The sequence below is a fragment of the Osmerus eperlanus genome, chromosome 20 (genome assembly GCF_963692335.1).
Source record: "Osmerus eperlanus chromosome 20, fOsmEpe2.1, whole genome shotgun sequence".
NCBI lineage: Eukaryota > Metazoa > Chordata > Actinopteri > Osmeriformes > Osmeridae > Osmerus > Osmerus eperlanus.
Genome location: NC_085037.1, coordinates 6282002 through 6303640, shown reverse-complemented (window position 1 = coordinate 6303640; position 21639 = coordinate 6282002). Strand labels below are relative to the sequence as shown.

The following is a 21639-nucleotide window of genomic DNA, read 5'->3' as shown; positions in this document are numbered from 1 at the left end:
TGTCTTTTCAATGGTACCCAGCCTCGGTCGTCACCTCTCCATGTTCAACAGAGGAACACACAGCTCACACAAAAGGTGAACCGCAACCCTCTTCCCCTCCGCTCCCGTAACCCAACCTCCATCCTTCCCTCACTCTTTCCCTCTCGTACCTTTGCCCATGCCCCCACCCTCTTTGATTGGTGTGTTTCACCTCTCAGTGAACTGCAGGTGTAAGTAATAGCCTGGCTAAATTGCACCCCAGCCCAACCCCCTTCTCTTGCTCGTTTTTCTAGACCCCCCCCCCCCCACCTCCCCCCCTCCCTCCCCCGGCTGGGGGGTCTCAGTGTCCTCTCCACTTTCCACCACGGCGATAAGATGTCCGCCGCGATTAAGAGCGAAAGCTAATCCGCTGCTCTGCCCCTCTGCCCGTACTGAATGCTCAGGCAACACAAAACGCCACAGTTGGGTGGGGGTGGGGGGGGGCAGGGGCAGGGGATAGATGGAGGGGAGGGGGGCGGTGGAGCGTTGAGGGGAGCGAGGACGAGGGAGGGGAAGGTGGTTGGGTTGTGGCTGAATAATTGATGGGAGCGGCACTTTCGTTTTTTAATCTGTAAACGAGAAGGCCTGAGATGCCCCGGTCGGCACGGTGACACCCTATCCCTCCCCCATTAAGATAACAAGATGGTGGATAACGATCCCTGATAAGATGCAGTTTATCAGGCGTGGGGGGTGGGGATGGGTGGTGGGGGGGGGGATACGGGAAGTGTCCGGGGGAAGTGACCCTGTCTGTCTCCCAGGTGGATCAGCCCATGTCCCAGGACACCAGGAGGCCTCGTAGGGCTGTGGGGGGTGGAGGCAGGTGGTGGAGGGTTGATGGCGATGGGGGGGGGGGCAAGGGGGGACAAGGGGATTGAGATAGTAGGGTGTCAGGTGATCTTGCCCTGAACATTACATCTTGCCAGGGCCTTATCTGGGCACACAGTTTCAGAGACAGGTGAGATCTGTCCAGGTCGTGGCAGCGCTAGCCTTGGTAGGAGACAACCATGTGTGTCCCCACAGCCAACTGAGGATTCTATTCTCCATTTAACCCAACAGGCCCAATCGCCAACGCTCAAGTACACACAGAGCTCCACTCAAGGGGGTCCTTTGATACTGTGTTCCAAGCTGGAAATTAGAAAACAAGCAGCTCACAGCAGGAGAATATCACAGGAGGTCTGCAGTCGAGAGTATGGGGAAGGAATAAAGAGAGGGAGAGAAGATGGTGAGAGCAGAGGAATGGAGATAGAGGAGGAGAGGGGTGGCGAGAGAGAGAGAGAGAGAGAGAGAGAGAGAGAGAGAGACAGAGAGAGAGAGAGAGAGAGAGTGAGAGAGACAGAGAGAGAGAGAGAGAGAGAGAGAGAGAGAGAGAGAGCAGATGTGATAAAGAATCTGCGGCTCTATGTCATCACAGACAGTGATAGCTTTTCCTTAGAGGCCCCACATAGATGAAGGGTCTTAGAGTGGACTGCTGCTAAGAAATAGTTTCAGAAAGACTCAATCCTCTTTCGCTGTCTCTTTCTCACACTCTCTCCCTCTCTCTCTCTCTCTCTCCTCTCTCTCTCTCCTCTCTCTCTCTCTCTCTCTCTCTAATTTTATCACTCTCACTCTCTGTCTGTTCTCTAATTCTCTCTCTTTGTACTTTCCGTCTCTCTCTCCCTCTGTCTATCTGCTTCTTAATTGACAAGCAGTCTTTTGTGTCCCCACATACTTAATAAAAAATGGAACCTGGATGTATTTGATGCACATAATCACACGCTGCTTCTGGGCCAGCTGGTCTGAAATGAACAGGGTTAAACTACCACAGTGTCCTTGGATCCCTCATCCAACCTGAACACATCTCACACACACACACACACACACTCAACACACACACACACACACACTCAACACACACACAGCTCCAAGGGCGTCCGCCCTGTCCTCCAGATATTGGGCGTCTCTCCTGATTGGTCATCCAGGTTTGAGCAGGATAACGGCCTGCCTAGCCTTGGCTGCTGCAGCCATGCACCACGGCACCATGCATGGCAGCATGCAGAGATGCCCGGCAACGGCCGTCAATCACTGCTAAGAGGGGATGTATAAGAATTCGCTCAGCTTACATCAGCCAGGATAAAGGCCTCTATTAAGAATATGAGTGATGCCCAGCTGGGGGAGGTGACCTCGGAACGGTCACATGCTGTCAGGGCTGCGACGGGATTGGCTGGTGGATGTGTTGTCCGTGGCGCCGAGGGGGCGGTTCTGCGTTTGACGGATGCAAGACGCAGGGCCCAGATGGGCTCCAGAGTCGGCCGTTTCAGCCCTGTGATCTAATCTGTTACCCATCATGCACTCTGCTCCTCTAATGAAAACGCAAGGTCCCATCAGTCACAGACGCATATGGGAAATGGAAATGTAAGCCCTCCCCCCCTTCACACACACACACACACACACACACACAATAACCCTCTCCACAGATCTCCTCGGGCAGAGAGATGGACGTCTGTAAATATGTGCAAAGGGCCTGAATGATGGATGATCATAGCTCAGTACCCCAGAGCAAAATCTAATGAATCACAACTGAAACATCTTAAAAGAAGCTGCCTCTTTCTTTGCTAACCTAGCATCTTTCGTCCTTCTCAGTGTTGCTGAAACTTCACAGACAACCCCTGTTCAGTTTTTTTGTACTCCAAATCTGATCTGAAAAGCGTGTAGCATGCTGTGAATTCTGTATAATTCTTCTTCCGTACAGTCATAAATTATTGTACCGTGGAAAGTCACTTCATAATAGTAAATGAGATTACGGGCTGGTCTTGCCATCATTCTGAACATTCTATAAAAGATATTTACTCACTGTGTGTCTCTTGAGGGAAGCAGAATAAATGTGTAGTCATCATGTGTTTGACAATGGTTGAACCAACCACTACTCCTGAGTGATGAATGTTGAAATAATACAAAAGGTGCCTGTGGTAAAAGTTGGAAATAGAAGAAAAAAAATATATATAATACAAATTGAGAAAAGGAGTTATGGCTTTGGACGGCTTTGGTCCTCTAGTTCTGTGCGAGGGAGTTGTAAGAGGCTGAAAGTCACCTTGAGAGTACAGAGCCCTTATTCCCCACACTCACCAGAACCAAAGCACAGAAACTCATACTCCCATACTGCACCACTCTCTCTAGGTCCTGATCCACTTAGGTGTCCCTGTGTTCTGTGTTCCAGTCCATTCTCATGAGGACCCTGCATCGTAGCCTAACCCACCTTCCTTTGACGTTGTTCCTCCATGGAGAGCTGCTAGAACCCTCGCATCCCCCCCCCCCCCCCCGTCACCCAGGACACAAGGCAGAATACATCTAGCATAACACCTTCACATGCTGATAGAGGACGATTGAGTCTGACAAGCTTACTAGGACGGCATACACTAAATGGGCTTTTGAAGTGGTGTAGCTACAGAATATTCAGGCAAAATGAGATCAGGACGTTGACGACCTAGGAAGAAAAAAAAACGAAAATGATAACTCTTTCTCTCTCTTCCTGTTCAGCCTTTGCCCTTCCACCCCTCCCCGATGTCACTCTCCCTAACTCTCCCCTTTTCTCTCTCGCCCTCAAAGGGTTTTTTCCGCAGAAGCATCCAGAAGAACATGGTGTACACGTGTCACAGGGACAAGAACTGCATCATCAACAAGGTGACGAGGAACCGCTGTCAGTACTGCCGCCTGCAGAAGTGCTTCGCAGTGGGAATGTCCAAAGAGTGTGAGTCTCAATCCCTAATCCCACGCTAATCCCAGCCACACCGCTTCCTAGGCCCCCCGCTTTCCCAGTCACATGGGGCCTGTCTCCAGTGTGGCCAATCCACCAGTGTCCTGCTCACGCAGTTTGGGCTGTGGATTAAGTCATTTGCTTTTAATGATATGGCATGTACTTGGTGTGTCAACTGACTGTGTGTGTGTGTGTGTGTGTGTGTGTTGTTTTTTATGCTCTACAGTCTCCATGTGGGATGACAGAATATTGCTCTTGAGACGCTGGCCCTCATCAGTTTCTCTGTGCTGGCCCTCAGAGACAAAGCCCATATAGACCCAACACAGTGTATATGATTATCCTCAGAGTAAACTCAGAACCGTTAATGAAGACCCTTTCTAGAGCTGACCTGGAGAGGAAAGGCTCCCAAGCTGGGCCCTTAGGTTTCTTGAAATCTAATTAAAATGTGTCAAATGAGTTTTAATTATATTTCTATTTTTTTACACAAATGTACTGATTTTGTATATTCACATACTTCATGACAATGTAAGAACTTGTTTGTACTTATACTTTGCAAGTATACTTTAAGTATAATATTTGTTTTGCTTAGGGCAGCATTTTGAAAAATCTAATACAGTATCTTGCCATCATAGAACATAGTGGCCTCTTGTGTACAAACTGCAAGGGCTGTCCTCGAAACACAGCATTATGAGAATAGAATGTTCCATTTCTCTCCAGAGCAGGAGTCACTTGCTAATGTCAAAAATGCTCATGTTGCTCCATTCCATTGTTAGCCACAGGAACAGTTTGCATTTCACAGGTTATTGGCGCCTTTTGATTGCATCAGCAGTTATCGCCCAGGTCCACTTCACACTCCATTAGGCCCGAGGCCAGAAACCATTTATTTCCTTTTGTTGCTGTTCTTTTTCTTCTCCTCTCCCCCACTGGTAAAAGCAGAACATAGGAGGTGATGTCTTAATACCCCTCGACCCCCCCCCCCCCCCCTCCCGACCCCCACTGGGCTGTGAGCTAGAGAGCCTCCCGTCACGGGTGGGGGGTCATTATGTTGTGTCCCTAACTTCTCCAACCTTCTGTAAGAAGAGGGAATGGAATGCTCTGCAGGGCTGCTGATGGGTTGTCATGTGCAGATATCTGCAGATAACTACTCCTGAAAACAAAGGAACGAATTGTGTGTTAGGTGTGTGTGTGTCTTAGGTGTGTGTGTGTTAGGTGTGTGTGTGTGTCCAGCTGCTCCATTATCTATTCCTATCATCTCTCTCATACGTGGCCATGAGGCCCTGAGCCTCATGAGATCTGATATGATCCAGAATGTATCTGCTGAAACTGTGAAGGAGGGTGGCTGTCTGTATGTGTCTGTGTGTGTGTGTGTGTGTGTGTGAGGAGGGGACTGTAAAGGCAAGACAAAGCTCCAGGCATCTGGCCTGACTCATCTGTGTGTCGGCTTCTGCTGTGCTCTGTGGACTGGCGCCAGCCCAGTGTGGGATGCCAGAGGGGGACAGGAGAGCTGTCATCACAGGCAGGACCCTGCTCTGCTGTACACTGTTCTGCTCCGTCCCCTGCTCTCTGACATCACAGGCAGGACCCTGCTCTGCTGTGCGCTGTTCTGCTCCGTCCCCTGCTCTCTGACATCACAGGCAGGCCTCAGGAAGACCGAAGGACTGCTGATCTCTCGGCTCTCTGACTGGTGTCTGACACACACACACACGCACGCTCACATTCTCTCTCACTCTTTTTGTCACACACACACAATCTCTCTTTCTCTCTATTTCTAGCTCACACACACCCGCATGCATGCATTTACACACGCACACAAAAATATATGCATTTACACCACGCGCACCGCTGTCCTCTGACCAGAGCCAGTCGTCTGGTTGGGAGCCAGCTCACCACGGCTAGTTGTATCAGTATCACTCTCCCGCCGCAAGGTCATCTTGTCAGAGTGCAGGTGTCCCGTCTGACAGCCATCCCGACAGGGCCATTAGGTTAAACCCTCTCCACGGCCGGCACCAGAGAATTATGCATCGTTTCACGAGACACACCTGGCAGTCACACAATGTGTTATTGACACTCGGCTTCTGCTGGAACGCACGCCATTCAGAAATATCGTGTTTATTTACTGGTGCATCTGTCGGAGAGCGCCGAGCACAGATGGCCGGCCTTCGCAGCCTCGGGGAAACGACGTCCGCCACCATCCACGCCGTCTGCTGCAGAGTTTCCCTTCCCGAGCATCCATCGTCATCCCCGCAATCGCCGGAGAATCAGCAGACCAGTAAAGTGTCTGGAGGATACTCCACAATGGCCAGGGAGAGAGAGGGGGAGGGAGAGTGCGTGGGGGGAGACGGGGGAGACGGGGGTTCTACATTTCTCAATAAAGAGTGTCCCCGAAATGCCTGCCGCTGAGAGCGGCGGCGACGGACTCGAGTGTCGTCTTTAAACGGCCACTCGGAGCAGAGCTCGACGGCCCTCCACAGCAACACTTGACACCTCGAGGGTGTTTGTGTTCTGAATGGATTGATTCGCGTTGAGAAAACCCCGTGCAAACACAAATCATTTCGTGCAAATTCAAATTGAGAAGAGAGGGTAAAAAAAAACCCTAACCCTAACCCGGGTAGAAAGTCATCAAGATAAGATCCCCCCCCCCTGTCCGTCTCTGGGAATTAAAACGCCATCTATTTTCATGGCCTCTTGTCCGATGCATCATTTAGATGTGTCTGCTGGCAGTGACACTCATTTTCTTGGAGTGCCCCGGGGGACGTGTGGCCGTCACGTCCCTCTCGCTTCTCTCTCTCTCTCTCTCTCTCTCTCTCTCTCTCTCTCTCTCTCTCTCTCTCTCTCTCTCTCTCTCTCTCTCTCTCTCTCTCTGTCTCTCTCTCTCTCTCTGAATCATGTCTCCCGGCTCACTAGCCTCCTGAGCCACCATCCAGCACCCAGCCTTCTATCCAGCTAGCCAGGCATAGTGTGTACCCCATCCTGACAGATGACGCCCCCCCCCCCCTTCCCCAACACATGTACATCCCCCCTTGCCATCTGTGTGAAGCTGTGTGTTTGTCTGTGTGTGTGTGTATGTTTATCTGTGTGTATGTGTGTTTGTCCTTTTGCGTGTGTTTTAGCTGTGTGTGTGTGTGTACAAGGCAAGGGGATCAGTCACAGTTTCCAGCTTAGCCCCTACACCGTGATCACCGGCCTTTAGCGCTGACGCCAGTGACCCACGTCCTCCAGCAGCTCATCCCTCCCAGCGAGCCCAGGAGAGGCTGGACGGAGGCCCGCTCTACCAGCCAGAGGAAGTCTGCTTAGCCAGGCCTCCTCCTCCCCCCAGCCTGGCAGCACTGGGCCATGCACTGTTCATTGGAAGGTGAACCCAGCGCTCCACATTCATCTGTGGCCCTGCGGGATCCCAAAATAAGGCTTATGCGTCCTCGTGTATTATTTCGCTATGGTTATCTTCTCAAACGAGGTCCACACAGGCCAAAACAGATGGCGTCCTCAAGAGATGTAAGTGGTTTGTACCCCCCCCCCCCCCAGAGGCCCGGAGCGGTCGTCCTTCAGTAGTTTACTGGCTCCGACGTGAATCACTCAGCGACCTTCTGCTGTGTCTCAGACCCTGCCGAGGCCGATCAGCGCGGCAGCCTGGGATTACGGAAGACGAGCACAAATAGAGCACAGCCATCAGCCCTGGCCTGTGTCTCATACCCTCGTACAGGACACACACACAGCTCCCTGTGGACTGTGCCCTCTTCCTCTGCTGTTTGTGTTGTGGTTCCTCCGTGCCGCACCGTAGGTGTGTGTGTCGGCAGTGCTTACACCTCCTCCTGTAAAGAGGTCAGAGTCCCTGACAGTGCTCTCGAATCCCTCCCACCGCTTGGGTCCTGGCGGAGTCATTAGTTGAATCACTATCATCGCGGCTTCGTTTAAACGACCTTACGCACGGATCACAGCTTCTCATTCAGGGTCAGTTATTTACACAGGATCCACATATAGGCCTGACACATCTAGGTCAAGATACAATATGGATTGTTTAATCGCCAGAGTGGTGATGTCACTGCCCTTCCACAGTGACACTAATCCACGTGGAGGTACCCCACACCCACCCTGTCAACCAAAACACACGCCTTCCTTGCCTTCCATAAAGACCCTATCCACCTAGCCATTAGGGTGATTGAGTTGACAGTTGCGGGGGATTAAATGCTTATAAAGGCTACTGACAGAACAGTGGACAGGATTCACTGTTCCGACTGTGGAGCCATATGCAGAGACAATAAACTCCTGGTGGCGCACCTAGGCTAAGTCCTCATGTGGATGTTGTGGTCTAGGAAGTCTGTGCACATTGTCAGTGGTATTGTATGTATATTGTGTTTATTTCTACAGTTTGACCTTCTCAGGCTTTTTATGGGAGGAGGTTATCCAAACGGGATTATCCTGGTTGTGCCTTCAAAGGCCTACTCCAGAGGCATCACACCCTTTTATAAAGTTCTTACATTTTTCCTATTCTGTATCTAGGCCAGTGCTTATAAAAGCGCTCATGAATATATTTCTCGATACGTAGTTTTATTTCATCTTCTTTTAAGGTTCTGCACGCCAGCTTTGTTCTGTGAATATGAAAGGGTTGTTGGTTGTAAACTAGGGCAGAGGAAGATGCGCTTGTTGTCTTGTGTACCCTGGCTGCGAGGAGCTCCCTTGGGGGGTCGTGGCACCGTCAGCGGCCCCCAGCGGATCTTACGGGGGTGACTGGGGCTGATCACAGGCCTTCAATGTAGCGATGGCACTCTGTCAGTTCCGGAGCCCAAAGGACCGGGTTACCCTCGGCCCGTCTCTGAGGAACGGGGGGAGTTCCTCTGAGGGGGGTTTCTGTGGAGTACCAGAGGACTTTTGGGTCTTTGGTTGTGCCCTGACCCATACCTCATTGCTTCGGGCTGTCCCACCATGGAATGTCTGCTGTGTGTGTTTGTCTGGGGCTGAATGTGTCCTTTATTTGTTGTCTCTAATTCAAGCCTTTAGTTGAGTTCTAATGTATCATTTGTCTGACGTGTTTGAACTGAGGATGTTTTCCCATGGCCTTCATGTGAATAGAATTGAATAGAGTATCTCATGATGTGAATCCTATTGAATAGACATTTAATAGACATAGGCACTCAAGGTATCCTTGACAATGTACTTCAAGGGCAAGTCAGTGAAAGTTTTCAGACCACACAAGTGAAAAACGGTCTAAATTGTTCCAATGGCTGTCTGCAGACACTGATATTAGCCCTGACATGAGACCAGTCCATGTACCCATGTGAGATGGGTTTTTCCTTGAGAATTCTGAGACATTGTTGACATATAACACCCTTCTTTCTTCTTCTCTTCCTCCCCCAGCCGTTCGGAACGACAGGAACAAGAAGAAGAAGGAGAGCCCCAAGCCGGAGCTGGCAGAGAGCTACGAGATGACAGCCGAGCTGGAGACCATCATAGAGAAGATCCGCAAGGCTCACCAGGAGACCTTTCCTTCTCTCTGTCAGCTGGGCAAATACACCACGGTGAGACCTCGGCCATGGAACACACACTCTCACACACGCAAACACATGCATCTGTGCACGCACCTTGCAGGTACATACCCACACGTACATGCTAACACACGACACAACAGATTACCCTCCAGTAAACACTGTGGACACTGAATGCTTTGTATGCAGGGATTCAGTTAATGAGCTTCAGACCTGATTGAATTATTGGCGTACGATCACGTGGAAGTCTCCTGATACCTGATCAGACCACTCAACCCAACTCAACAACCTCCTTTTGACCCCTCTGACCCCTCTGACGGCAGAATGTGTATTTGTTGGATTCCTGCCCGCTAGAGTAACTCTGACTGGAGACTGCACAGATAATCAATGTCATCTACTGTATTCCAAATCCCCCCTTAATACAGGTGGGGCACTCAATTATGAGACCGCATCGCAGCAAATCCTCAATATCGAACTCCACGTTTTCACTCCTTCACACCCCCATTCATGTGATCACCGATTTTGAGGGAAAACTGAAATCAGACATCCTAGCAAGCTGATCTGAACCATCCATATTTGAAACAGTGCCCCTACAGGCATTCAAGCAGCCTTTAGCACTGAGCTACTCCCCGAAACATCTACAGCGTGAACCTCGACAGGACCTCAGAATCAAACAGAGTCACGATGCACAGCATGTCCACCATGAGGATACAGACTCAGACAGTCTGCTAAAGATCACACTCTGGGCTGGCTCAGTTTGTTTACGCCTGTGTTTCACATGTTGCAACACATTAAGAAGAAGCGACATGAGAGGGCGACTGCGTGCGGGAGAGCAAAGACATCAAACATGAACCCCCGGGGAAGTGTCAGCGCCCGGGTGGGTGTGCCTTCACAGGAGCGCGAGCCATCACGCCAGCCCCAGAGACTCCTCCCATCCCGCCAGCCTCGGAAAAGTGGAATACTTGCAGGCTGATCCATCCAGCTTGCGTCATGATCTGCCTCCGCTGCGTCGGTATCAAAGGCAGTGGGAGGTGTTGACGGGAGCCGGGGCTTAGTTGATCACTGCAAACCCCTGTCGCTCTAAAGACTTTGTCCTCCTTCCCTTTTTCAGCAGGCGTCATCGTTGATTTGGAAATGACTGGCGTCAGGCAGGGTGCCCGTCAGGCAGGGTGCACGTCAGGCAGGGTGCCCGTCAGGCAGGGTTCCCGTCAGGCAGGGTGCACGTCAGGCAGGGTGCCCGTCAGGCAGGGTGCCCGTCAGGCAGGGTTCCCGTCAGGCAGGGTGCACGTCAGGCAGGGTGCCCGTCAGGCAGGGTTCCCGTCAGGCAGGGTTCCCGTCAGGCAGGGTTCCCGTCAGGCAGGGTGCCCGTCAGGCAGGGTTCCCGTCAGGCAGGGTGCACGTCAGGCAGGGTGCACGTCAGGCAGGGTGCACGTCAGGCAGGGTTCCCGTCAGGCAGGGTGCACGTCAGGCAGGGTGCACGTCAGGCAGGGTGCACGTCAGGCAGGGTGCCCGTCAGGCAGGGTGCACGTCAGGCAGGGTTCCCGTCAGGCAGGGTGCACGTCAGGCAGGGTTCCCGTCAGGCAGGGTTCCCGTCAGGCAGGGTGCACGTCAGGCAGGGTGCCCGTCAGGCAGGGTGCCCGTCAGGCAGGGTGCCCGTCAGGCAGGGTGCACGTCAGGCAGGGTGCCCGTCAGGCAGGGTGCCCGTCAGGCAGGGTGCCCGTCAGGCAGGGTGCACGTCAGGCAGGGTGCCCGTCAGGCAGGGTGCCCGTCAGGCAGGGTGCACGTCAGGCAGGGTGCACGTCAGGCAGGGTGCCCGTCAGGCAGGGTGCCCGTCAGGCAGTGTGCACGTCAGGCAGGGTGCCCGTCAGGCAGGGTTCCCGTCAGGCAGGGTGCACGTCAGGCAGGGTGCACGTCAGGCAGGGTGCACGTCAGGCAGGGTTCCCGTCAGGCAGGGTTCCCGTCAGGCAGGGTGCACGTCAGGCAGGGTTCCCGTCAGGCAGGGTTCCCGTCAGGCAGGGTGCACGTCAGGCAGGGTGCACGTCAGGCAGGGTGCCCGTCAGGCAGGGTGCACATCAGGCAGGGTGCACGTCAGGCAGGGTGCACGCATGTCTGTCTCTCCGACGTGGGATGGCCTCAGATCAGGTTGTCAACAGTGAGCTCGCCTCAGAACAGGTTATCTACAGTGAGACAGCCTCAAACCAAGTTTTCTACAAGGACATGGCCTCAGACAAGGCCTGGCACCTCTGACTGATACCACTCTACATTCATATGGTCGAGCTGCCTTCCCTGGCTAACCTTGGTATCATTGGACAGGATGGGAAAGGACATGTAGCTGTAACAGCTTTCCTGCGCTGGGAGGGGTCCTTGACGATGTGAAAGATCGACGAAAAAACACGAGCGAAAACCCTCTGGAGCAAATACCTGTGTCAGACATGTACTTGCCCACGGCAGGGTAGACTGACATGGAGATGGACTGCCATGCTGCATAACTTTGCGGGGCAGTGTTTTGGGAGGCTTTGACAGGTAAATAGTCAGGAAATGGAGTGTGATTGACAGCTTGATAGCAGGTGGAGATAGCAGAGCTTGCGATTGACAGGTAGGCATGGCAGACTTGTGCAGAGCTGACAGTCTAATCTGTTTGTTTTTAGTTTTTGCATATAGATAGCGCTCAACGTGAGGTAGCAGTGATTGACACAAAGAGTGTATTGTCGGGAATACTTTGGAGTATGGACGGGGAGATGTGTGTTAGTAATAATGTGGTACACACACGCAGGCACACACACACACACTCCACGAACCTCCCCTTGTCTGCAGGATTAAACAAGTCTCATGACAGATGTCAGGCATGTAGCCTTTGCAAGGGCTGTGTGCGGTTTTAAACAGTCCAACTGTATAAATAAGAAACCTCCCTGGAAATGTTCCTTTTTTTTCTGTGATTTTCTCAGTTATTTTCTCAGTTCATTTATTTCAAGCTAGATAGCCAGATTGTATTGAAATTGAAGCGAAGCTAAATCGAGGTAGTAAATATTTGCACAATTCTAGGGGGGGTTTATCGTGTGTTCAGATAATAACATCTCCTTTTGGAATTTGATGTGAGCAACAAACAGCTTGTCTCACCTCACCACCATCTCACCAGTCAGACCCTCATTTCAACTAATAGAGTCTTTGAGTTGGAGATCGTAACCAAGAGTAAATATATTTGCACAAAGGAAGCCCCAGTCCTGACAGGAGCCAATGTGTGCTAGCAGCTAGACTGGCAGTAGTCCCCCCCTGATAAAGCCTTAATCTGGATCAGTGGTAATTATGCTTGCTCACAGACTGTGAGAAGTTCCTCATTATTACAAGCAATTGGTTCCTGACTTGCCTTTTGAGTCCTCCGCACAGGAAACAGAAGAGGAGCGCACTCGCCCCTAGATTAGGTTAAAGCTCCAATTATGCGGTGAAATATTCAAATCCTAGTCTGCAGTGATTTAGGAGTTCATTGCTGGGTGAGGGGAGATAGGCGGGTGAGTGAGAGGGCTTAGTTTGACAATGAATAACGCTTCATTGACAGTGATGATGATGAAGAACGACCCTGGCAGTTTAAAAGACAAAATATAACATAAGGGATTTGTGGCCCTCGCCTCAAGGAGGTGTCTGCTGTGTGGATGAGCCGCTGGATATTAGCTATATTAGAGCCATACTCTGCTGTCATCATTCGTCACAGGTAGCATATTGGTGTGTTTGTTTTCTCTCTCTCTCTCTCTCCCTCTCTCTTTCTCTCTCTCTCTCTCTCTCTCTCTCTCTCTCACCCTTTCTCTCTCTCTGTCTATCTCTCTGTATACCCTTCTATCTCTGTCTCTCTCTCTCTTTCTCTGCATGTCCACACACCAAGCCATAGCACCCTGGTGATGAACTAAGCTGCTCTCGTTTCTACACTGGCAGCTTATTTTATAATGTTGCAACTTGTCTAATTTGTTTGGATAAATGCTCTTAAATGAAATTAGAATTCCCCGGCCACTTCCTTGTTTCACTCTATTGAATTATGGGACTCGGGTAATTGACTGAGATTGGAAGGTGGGGGTGGGTGGTAGGGTGGGGGAGGGAGGGATAACAGTGAAACTTCCCCCCTCCCTACCTCCTCCTCTCTCTCCTTCCCTCCCTCCGCCCAGGGGAGACACAAGACGAGTGACTTTAATATCACAGCCCCCCAACGCACGCACACCTCCCCTCCTCTCCCCTCCCCCTCCCTCTCCCCCTCCATCGCCACCTCTCCCCCATCACAGGAGGCGTCTGTCAGGAGAATGGGCGTCCGCAGCGGCGCAGTGGCTGCTGCTGCTCGTTGCCAGTGATTTAAGCTCAGCCCTAATGCGCCTCTCACTTAACCCCAGATCATATTTAGTGATCTCTCGCTCCGCGTCTCTGTCTATCTTCCAATCTCTGTCTCTCTCTCTCTCTCTCTCTCTCTCTCTCTCTCTCTCTCTCTCTCTCTCTCTCTCTCTCTCTCTCTCTCTCTCTCTCTCTCTCTCTCTCTCTCTCTCTCTCTCTCTCTCTCTCTCTCTCTCTCTCTCTCTCTCTCAGACAATGGATTGTTTTCTCCAGTGTCCAGGCTCCCTGCTAACGGCTAACCGCTGGCGCTAACAGCCCCAGGGGATGGATGCTGCGCGGAGCACAATGGGCCGTCTATATGGGCGGCCATTACAATGAGCTGTGTTGTGCTTGAGGGAGATGCTCTCTTCAAGCTCTTCAGACTATAAAGAGCCGGTGACCGGGTGAATATGTCTCTGTTTCTCTGACTAGAGACAGTCAGCTGGAGAAGAAATGGCAGGGCTCACATCCAGGAATTTGTATTTGTCAGACGTCAAAGGGAAATGGTGTGCCTCCGTTTTCTTTGACCTGCAGCTGACGGTGCCCCGGCTGGGGGACAGAACAGAGAAACATATTTCAGCCTGCGTTGTCCTGTGGCCCTCGTTACCATATATGTCCCTGTTTAGCGGAGGCAATCCAGTATAAACCGTTATCAACCAAACACATGCAAACGCATACATATTTATTTCTGTTCCCCCATTGGGGCTAACAAGAGTAGCAGGTCTTAACACAGCCTGTGTGTGATTGCCTGTGTGCATGTTGTGGAGGGAAGGAGAGAGAGAGACAGGGAGAGAGAGAGAGAGAGAGAGAGAGAGAGAGAGAGAGAGAGAGAGAGAGAGAGAAAGAGAAAGAGAGAGTGATAGACAGAGGTAGAGGGAGAGAGCGAGGAATGGACAGAGGAAGAGAGGGAGAGAGAGAGAGAGTACGTGTGTGCCCTTGCTATGAACACATGGCGAGGCCCAGTCAGCCTGAACAGATGGGCCATTTCATGTAAACTAACGGAAAACAAACAAACGCTCATCAGCTGCTCCATCCACAGGCTTGCTGAGCCGACAGCCCCAGATCCAGAGCACCATGAGTCACACAGTCCCGGCATAATGGAGCCAGTTCCCCATATGATGCTCTCTCGCTCCCGCTTTGCCTCTTTTGTCTTTCCTCTCTTGTCTTTCTTCTATTTCTCTCCTCTCCCTCCGTCCCTCCCTGTGTCTTTCTCTCCCCCCGACTGAATCTCTCGCTTATCTCTGACGCCAAGCCTCTCTCATCTCTCGTTCCCACATTCTGTCCATCCTCCCCTGGTTCCACAGATCTGCTCAGGGTTTTTTTTCATCTCGTCTGCTGAGTTTGGACTTTCCCTGGCCTTCTAATGCCGCTCGCTTTCACCAAAGACAAACTGCTGATGATGGTGGCCTGAAGAATAACTGTGAATATTAATACCGTATTTAGAGATGATCTGACTGTCAATACGTGGGAGAGACCGAAATCCTCCTGGAATGTAAAGTGGGAGTTGCTGTCACGTCCGGACGGCGGAACTTCTGGAGTCTTTTGAACAACTTTATAACAAGGGCATGGAGTGAGATGTTTACCCACCCACATTTCACCTCTCCTGAGACACACGCTATGGTATTTTTGGGCCTGTTGAGCCTTCTCTCTCTCTCTCTCTCTCTCTCTCTCACTCTCTCTCTCTCACTCTCTTCCTCCAACTTTGTCTTGCTTCTCTCATTCTCCACAGAGCCTCTTTCTCCTCCCCCTCCTCTCTTTCAATCATATATCTCTCCCCTCTCTCTGTTTATGTCTCCCTCTCATGCCCCCCCCCCTCTCCCTCCATCTCTTCCTGTCTGAGTTTGCATAGGGTCTGGCCCATACAGAGTTTGGCTCTTTTAATGGTGCCTTTCACTTCAAAGCCCTCAGTGCTACCTGTCACAACTCCAGTGCTGATTCCTATCATGGCGGAGACATCCCACTCAAAATCACTCATTACCGCAGCCAGCCCCAGCCCAGCCTCACAGCCTCTTCTGCTGTGCTGTGCTCAGTGTATTTACACTAACTATTTCCACAGTGCTCCCCAGCTGCAGTCTTCTGGAGCTGGTATTCTTTATATAAGTTTGACACATATGGAGCAGGGGGGTGGGGGAGTGTGTGGGTGAGGGGGATCATTAGCAGCTCTCAGTGTCTGATGCCACCACCCGCCCCTTCGCCTAACAAAATCTCTCTCCCCTTTCTGTCTGTGTGTGCGAATGCATGCGTGTGTGTGTATGTGTCTGTTACAGAACTCGAGTGCAGACCACCGTGTGCGGCTGGACCTGGGCCTCTGGGACAAGTTCAGTGAGCTGGCCACCAAGTGCATTATCAAAATCGTGGAGTTTGCCAAACGAGTGCCTGGCTTCACCGGTCTGACCATCGCTGACCAGATCACGCTGCTCAAAGCTGCTTGCCTGGACATTCTGGTGGGTGGACAACACTTGATCACAATTATCTCTGTTGTAAATGACGTCTAATTCAGTCCTCCGTCATGTTTAGTGTGTTCGAATCTCTTTTAAAAGCATTTGTGCACTTCAGCAGTTAGACAGTCAATAAGCTCAAACCTGACGGGAATTGGCTTCACCTCAGATCCACCTATCTTGGATCTTATTGGACGTCTCTCTCAGCCAGCCAATGGGAGATTGGGTCAATTGATCCCTGCGGTCGATCCTTGTGTAGATTAATTGATCTTTACGTAGCCATCTGTGAACAGATCACTGACTCTGGGACATTTCTCAGCTTTTAACTTGGTTTGGGATGGACTGAGTATAGTTCTTCTTGTTTCTGTATAATTTCTGTCTGAAACAGGGTGTGTTTTGTTGGAGTAGGGAGTACAGTAGTTAATGAACTGCCGGCAGCTGAGCGTCTGTTTGTTTGTATGTTTGGGTGTTGTTGAGGAGCGAAGCGACTTACTAATGTAGTCCCGGTAATGAGACGGAAAAGAGAAGCGGCTGTTTCTCTTCCTCCACCCTCCCTCCTTTCCTACCTCCCCCTCTCCCCATGCCCACCATCTCTCTCCCTGCTTCTCTCTCTCCCTCTCTTTTTCCCCATCTCTCCTCTCTCTCTCTCTCTCTCTCTCTCTCTCTCTCTCTGGGATCTCATCCATGCAGAGCTGTAGCAAAGTTTCCAGACCCAGGAGAGGCAGTGATTTGATTAGCCCTTCTCAGGGAGAGAGAGAGAGAGAGAAAGGGAGAGAGAGACACACCGAGAGAGACAGAGAGAGGGGTGGAGCAGGACCAGGATTGTCTCCACCTCCATGGGCGATCCCCCCAGTGCCCTGTCTCAAGCCCACATCATGTGCACTTATCTCCGGAGCCCAGTCGGTGTGTCCTGACCTGCTCCACTCCTCATAGCTGGGACCCCCAGCACTCTGGCTGACCTGAGAAGGCCCTTCCCTTATCTTGTTTTGTGTCCTATCTCTTTCTTTCTCTCCCCTTTCTCTATCTCTCTCTCTCTATATATATAATCTCCTTCTCTTCTCGCTCTCACTCTCCCCTTCTTTTCTTGTCCCTCTCTCCGTTTCTAGGTATTTGTTTTGAGCTGCTGTGGTTTTGGGCTTTGTCCTCTGATGGTATCACTTTCCGGACTTATTAAAGCACACAGGCCTGGATGACAAAGCTATGAATCAGAGAAAACAGGGCCTGTTATTATCTCTCTCTGCGTGTGTGTGTGTGTGTGTGTGCATGTATGTGTATGCATGGACGATAATCTAGGTATGCTCTATGATTAGATATGGGGATTTTCTGTAATAGTAGTTGTATTTGTAGTGCTGATGTGGTATTGTCAAAAGTGACAAGCCACTGGAGTTGAACTCTCGGAAGCACCAAGGTGAGAAGTTGAAGACCTGCAGAGATGACTCTGACAGACACACACTGACAGAATTGTATAGTGAAGGGCATGGCCGGCCTATTGTGCTGCGGTGCTGGATTTAAGTTGTGAGAGGGAGGATCAAACGTGTGTATGTGTGTGTGTGTGTGCTAATGTGCTGTTGTGTGTGTGTGTGTGTGCTACGCCGGGCCTGGCCAGCCGGTGTGAGTCACCGCCAACAGTCATGTATTATTCTGTTTCATGTTGCGGACGCGCCTGCCACTCACTGTCAGCGCCAGCCCACTCAACTGGCTTCAAAGAGCGCTATAGGCATCACATCCACCGGTTGCCTCTTCATTAGACTGTCTCTTTCTCCTTCTCACAGACACAAACTAGGAAACAAATGATAACTCAAAGGTGACTTGGACGTGTACCAGTGGGCAGCACTTCTCTTCAAACTTCCTCCACAGGTTGTTTTGTGTTCAGGATCCAGATTTGACAGTGGCAGCGTTTGTCTTCCACTTGCCTTCCCGAAAGACCCACTCTCAGCCCTCCTCCTTCTCCCACCTGGCAGATCCTGCGCATCTGCACGCGCTACACCCCGGACCAGGACACCATGACCTTCTCAGACGGGCTGACCCTCAACCGGACCCAGATGCACAACGCCGGCTTCGGCCCTCTCACAGACCTGGTGTTCACCTTCGCCAACCAGCTGCTGCCCATCGAGATGGACGACACGGAGACGGGCCTCCTCAGCGCCATCTGTCTCATCTCCGGAGGTGGGCACCGGCGGGCACTTTGCGGGGGGGGGGGGGGGGGGTTAAAGAGAATAGAAGTAGAAGTTTGAATAGATGTTTGGAACAGCTGTGCCTGACAGTGAATATGAAGGGCAGTCTGCTGGTTCACTTCAACACTTCAGCTTTAAATGTACTCACACACACGAGAACCATGATTTTATTATACACACAGGGCTTATAGTAATACAGTCTTAAACAAGTGTATACCAAGGAGCTATTCAGTAAAGAAGGACTTGTAAGGAAAGCAGATAAGAACCATTGTGAAACCTGGAGGGAGGAGTCTGGATTCCGGTCAAACTAAGGTCACTCTCTATGAGACACGATGTGTGTGTGACGTGTAGGAGCTGACAAGGTGTGTGTGAGACATGATCTGTGTGTGAGAAGGGGTGTGAGATGTGGTGTGTTTGAGATGTGGTGTGTGAGAAGGTGGTGTGTGTGTGTGTGTGTATCTTAGCGTCCCTGCGTATAAAAGTATGTTGTTTTCCTGCTCCTCTCACAGGAAATGAATCTTTTTTTTTTTTCTTCTTCTTCTGAATGTTTCTCAAGGATACCCAAAGGCATAAGCAACTCATCAGAGCCAGTGCAGATTAATATAGCTCCCCCACCCTCCATCACCACCTCCATTCCTCTGTCTCTACGAGGCGTGTCACTGGTGCATCAGGGCTAAGTTTCCATTCCGAGGCATGAATCCCCAGAGCCTTGCCAAATATTACATGCTCTTGCGTAATCCAGGAGAGCGTAGCTCTCTGACTCCCCCTGGAATCCCACTCTGTGGCTGGGAGGAGCCAGGGTCTGCAACAGCACGAGCTGATGAGTTGTACAGACACATAAATGTCCACACGTGCACACACCCACACGTATGTGCACATGCACGCACAGACAGTGCCACCCTTTGGTCATGAGAGGCACTTCAGGCATCAGGAATAAAACCACCCAGGTTATTAATAACGTGCTTGATTTTTTTGGTTTCTAACAAGCTCACATTCACAGTAAAAAAAAAAAAAAATCATGCAGTTATGATATATTTGTATCATAGTTTCTAATGATTTCTTCTATGATGTGTGTGGGTGTGTGCGTGTCTGTGTGTGGCCTCAGACCGACAGGACCTGGAGGAGCCCTCCAAGGTGGACCAGCTGCAGGAGCCTCTGCTGGAGGCCCTGAAGATCTACGTGAGGAAGAGGAGGCCCAGCAAGCCCCACATGTTCCCCAAGACCCTCATGAAGATCACCGACCTCCGCAGCATCAGCGCTAAAGGTAGCCCGCCCGCCGCCTCTCTGCACACACATGAACACGCACCTCCCTACCTACACACACAGTGCATATGGATCCAGTAATGCGTAAGAATGACCATTGAGCTGACTGTGGCCACCTGGACCCTTAGAGGATTGAGACTTGGTACCTACAGTAGATGGACACGTGTTTTCCATGTGTGCTCCGGCAGGCGCGGAGCGCGTCATCTCGCTGAAGATGGAGATCCCGGGCTCCATGCCACCGCTCATCCAGGAGATGCTGGAGAACTCCGAGGGCCAGGACGGCCAGAGCAGCACCAGCCCCGAGGACGGCAAGGACAGCCCCGGCAAGGCCAGCCCCGACAAGGCCAGCCCCAAGGAGGAGGCGGACGAGGAGGACGAGGAGGAAAAGGGGGCCAAGCCCTCCCCGAAGTCACCTGGGTCATCCGACAGCGAGGAGGCCACAGCCACCCCTAGTGAGGAACCCTAGGGACCCCCCCACCCCCCCACCCCCCCAGGGGCCTCCCAGACTCTCTGACATTCCTTTGCACAGAAAAGAAAGAGGTAGACAGCCAGAAAAGGTGGACCCTCCTCCCTCTCTCCCTTGCCCTCGGAAACTCACCTTTGCTTACTCTTGCGTTATCCTCTCCCTCTTTCTCTTATTTTCCCTCTCTAAAAAAAAAAAGACAACACAGAGGCCTAGAAGGACCAGTGCTTTGTGTATAAATCCTGAACTGAGCTCTTATTGACATTGTGTCTCTGGGACTGGGGGGTAGCGGGTTTGACCCTCACGTCCACCTGTACACAGTGATACTCCTCAGGTCTCCTATGTAAATGACTACCTGCATGATGGACTCGGGAGTTTGATAAGTGGATTTAATCTCTCTCTCTCTCATTCTTTCAATCTTTCATATTGTTGGCATACATTGTACATACCATTGTATGGTTAGACCTCTTTTTTTATGATGAATTTTGTGGTGCTTTTTTCATTGTCTTAAATATTATCGTTTGAGGCGATACATTGAGGTTTCAAGAGGGGCAATTGGAAGTCCTGTTAAAACTGTTAAAGAATGTTCTTGCATATAGACCGTATGGAAGTCTAATATTTTCTATATGTTCCTATATTTAAATCTTTTTTGTTTTTGTCTTTTATATATCTCTTCTGTTCATGTTTGTACATGAATGAGTCTACATTCACACGGCCAGAATGCAAGGCTTCCCTCCTGCATAAGCAGCAGAACCTTCTCTGCTGTTTCCTCAAAGAAGGGAAGCCCAACTGACAGCCATAGATACAACCTTGCAAAACTGAATCTGACCTTTTACAAATGTTCAGGCCTAAATAAACAGTAGTTCTTAAAAAAATCCACCTCGCCGAAAATTACATCACCGGATTAAGAATGTTTTAATCCAAAGATTAAACTCGGTGGAGTCGGTTTAGGTGGAAATGACCGCAGCTTGCTCAGTGAGGTCTCCTAAGACTGAATTGATGTGGGGAAATGAATTCTCCCCTATGTGCTACTTCAATAGGCCAGGCAGGTTCAGTGTAATGAAGGTGTATCTGTGGCTGAAAGCTTCTACAAGCAACTGGGTAACGCAAAGCGCACATGGGCTCTAGGACATACCTTCAGACGGAGCTGTATGTCTAGAACTTCTATCACTCCTTTACATAAGTGTCTTTTTATTTTTTACAGTTGAACGCGGGACATTGCAATCCTTAATACATATTCATGACCGAACCGCTTTGTCGGGAAGATTGTACACTAATGTTATCTCTCCCAGTAGATTGGGAAAGATCCACCAATCCACTACAAGCAGTGTGATATTTTTTGCCTTGCTTCTCAAGACTCACCACAGTGATGCTAAGGAGATTTCTGATATCCCTCCGCCTCTGAGCACAGTGCAGTATGGCAGGCACGCTGCCTCCCCTTAGGAAAGTAGATCCGACTGGGCCTTTTATCTCAGGGGTCGGGGGACTCCACTTAACGCCTCGCACTGACCACAATTGTCCTCTTGATAATGATATAATAGAAAAGCTGCTTTTCTCCAGAGACCAAGTCACAGATTATATTTAACACAAAGAGTTTTAAACCCCCAACTAGAAATCTCAATTTTTAGAAACAGAACCTCTTAACCCTTGTGTTATCTTCGGGTCATTCTGACCCATCAGTCATTGTGACCCACCGTTGTATTGCGACAACTTTACCGCATTTAAA

General features: G+C 50.7%; 1 protein-coding gene across 2 annotated transcripts in view; it reads left to right on the top strand.

The window, feature by feature from the left end:
- The window catches only part of LOC134006790 (retinoic acid receptor beta-like), a 73281-nt gene extending 51716 nt beyond the window's left edge, over positions 1–21565 (top strand). For both annotated transcript variants that reach the window (XM_062445827.1, XM_062445826.1), the window contains 6 exons: positions 3601–3742; positions 9101–9261; positions 15843–16019; positions 17975–18179; positions 19293–19451; positions 19639–21565. In XM_062445827.1, coding sequence (XP_062301811.1) covers positions 3601–3742; positions 9101–9261; positions 15843–16019; positions 17975–18179; positions 19293–19451; positions 19639–19916 — 1122 coding nt within the window. In that variant the 3' untranslated portion in view covers positions 19917–21565. The remainder of the gene's footprint in view (positions 1–3600; positions 3743–9100; positions 9262–15842; positions 16020–17974; positions 18180–19292; positions 19452–19638) is intronic.
- Positions 21566–21639: the final 74 nt, after the last annotated feature.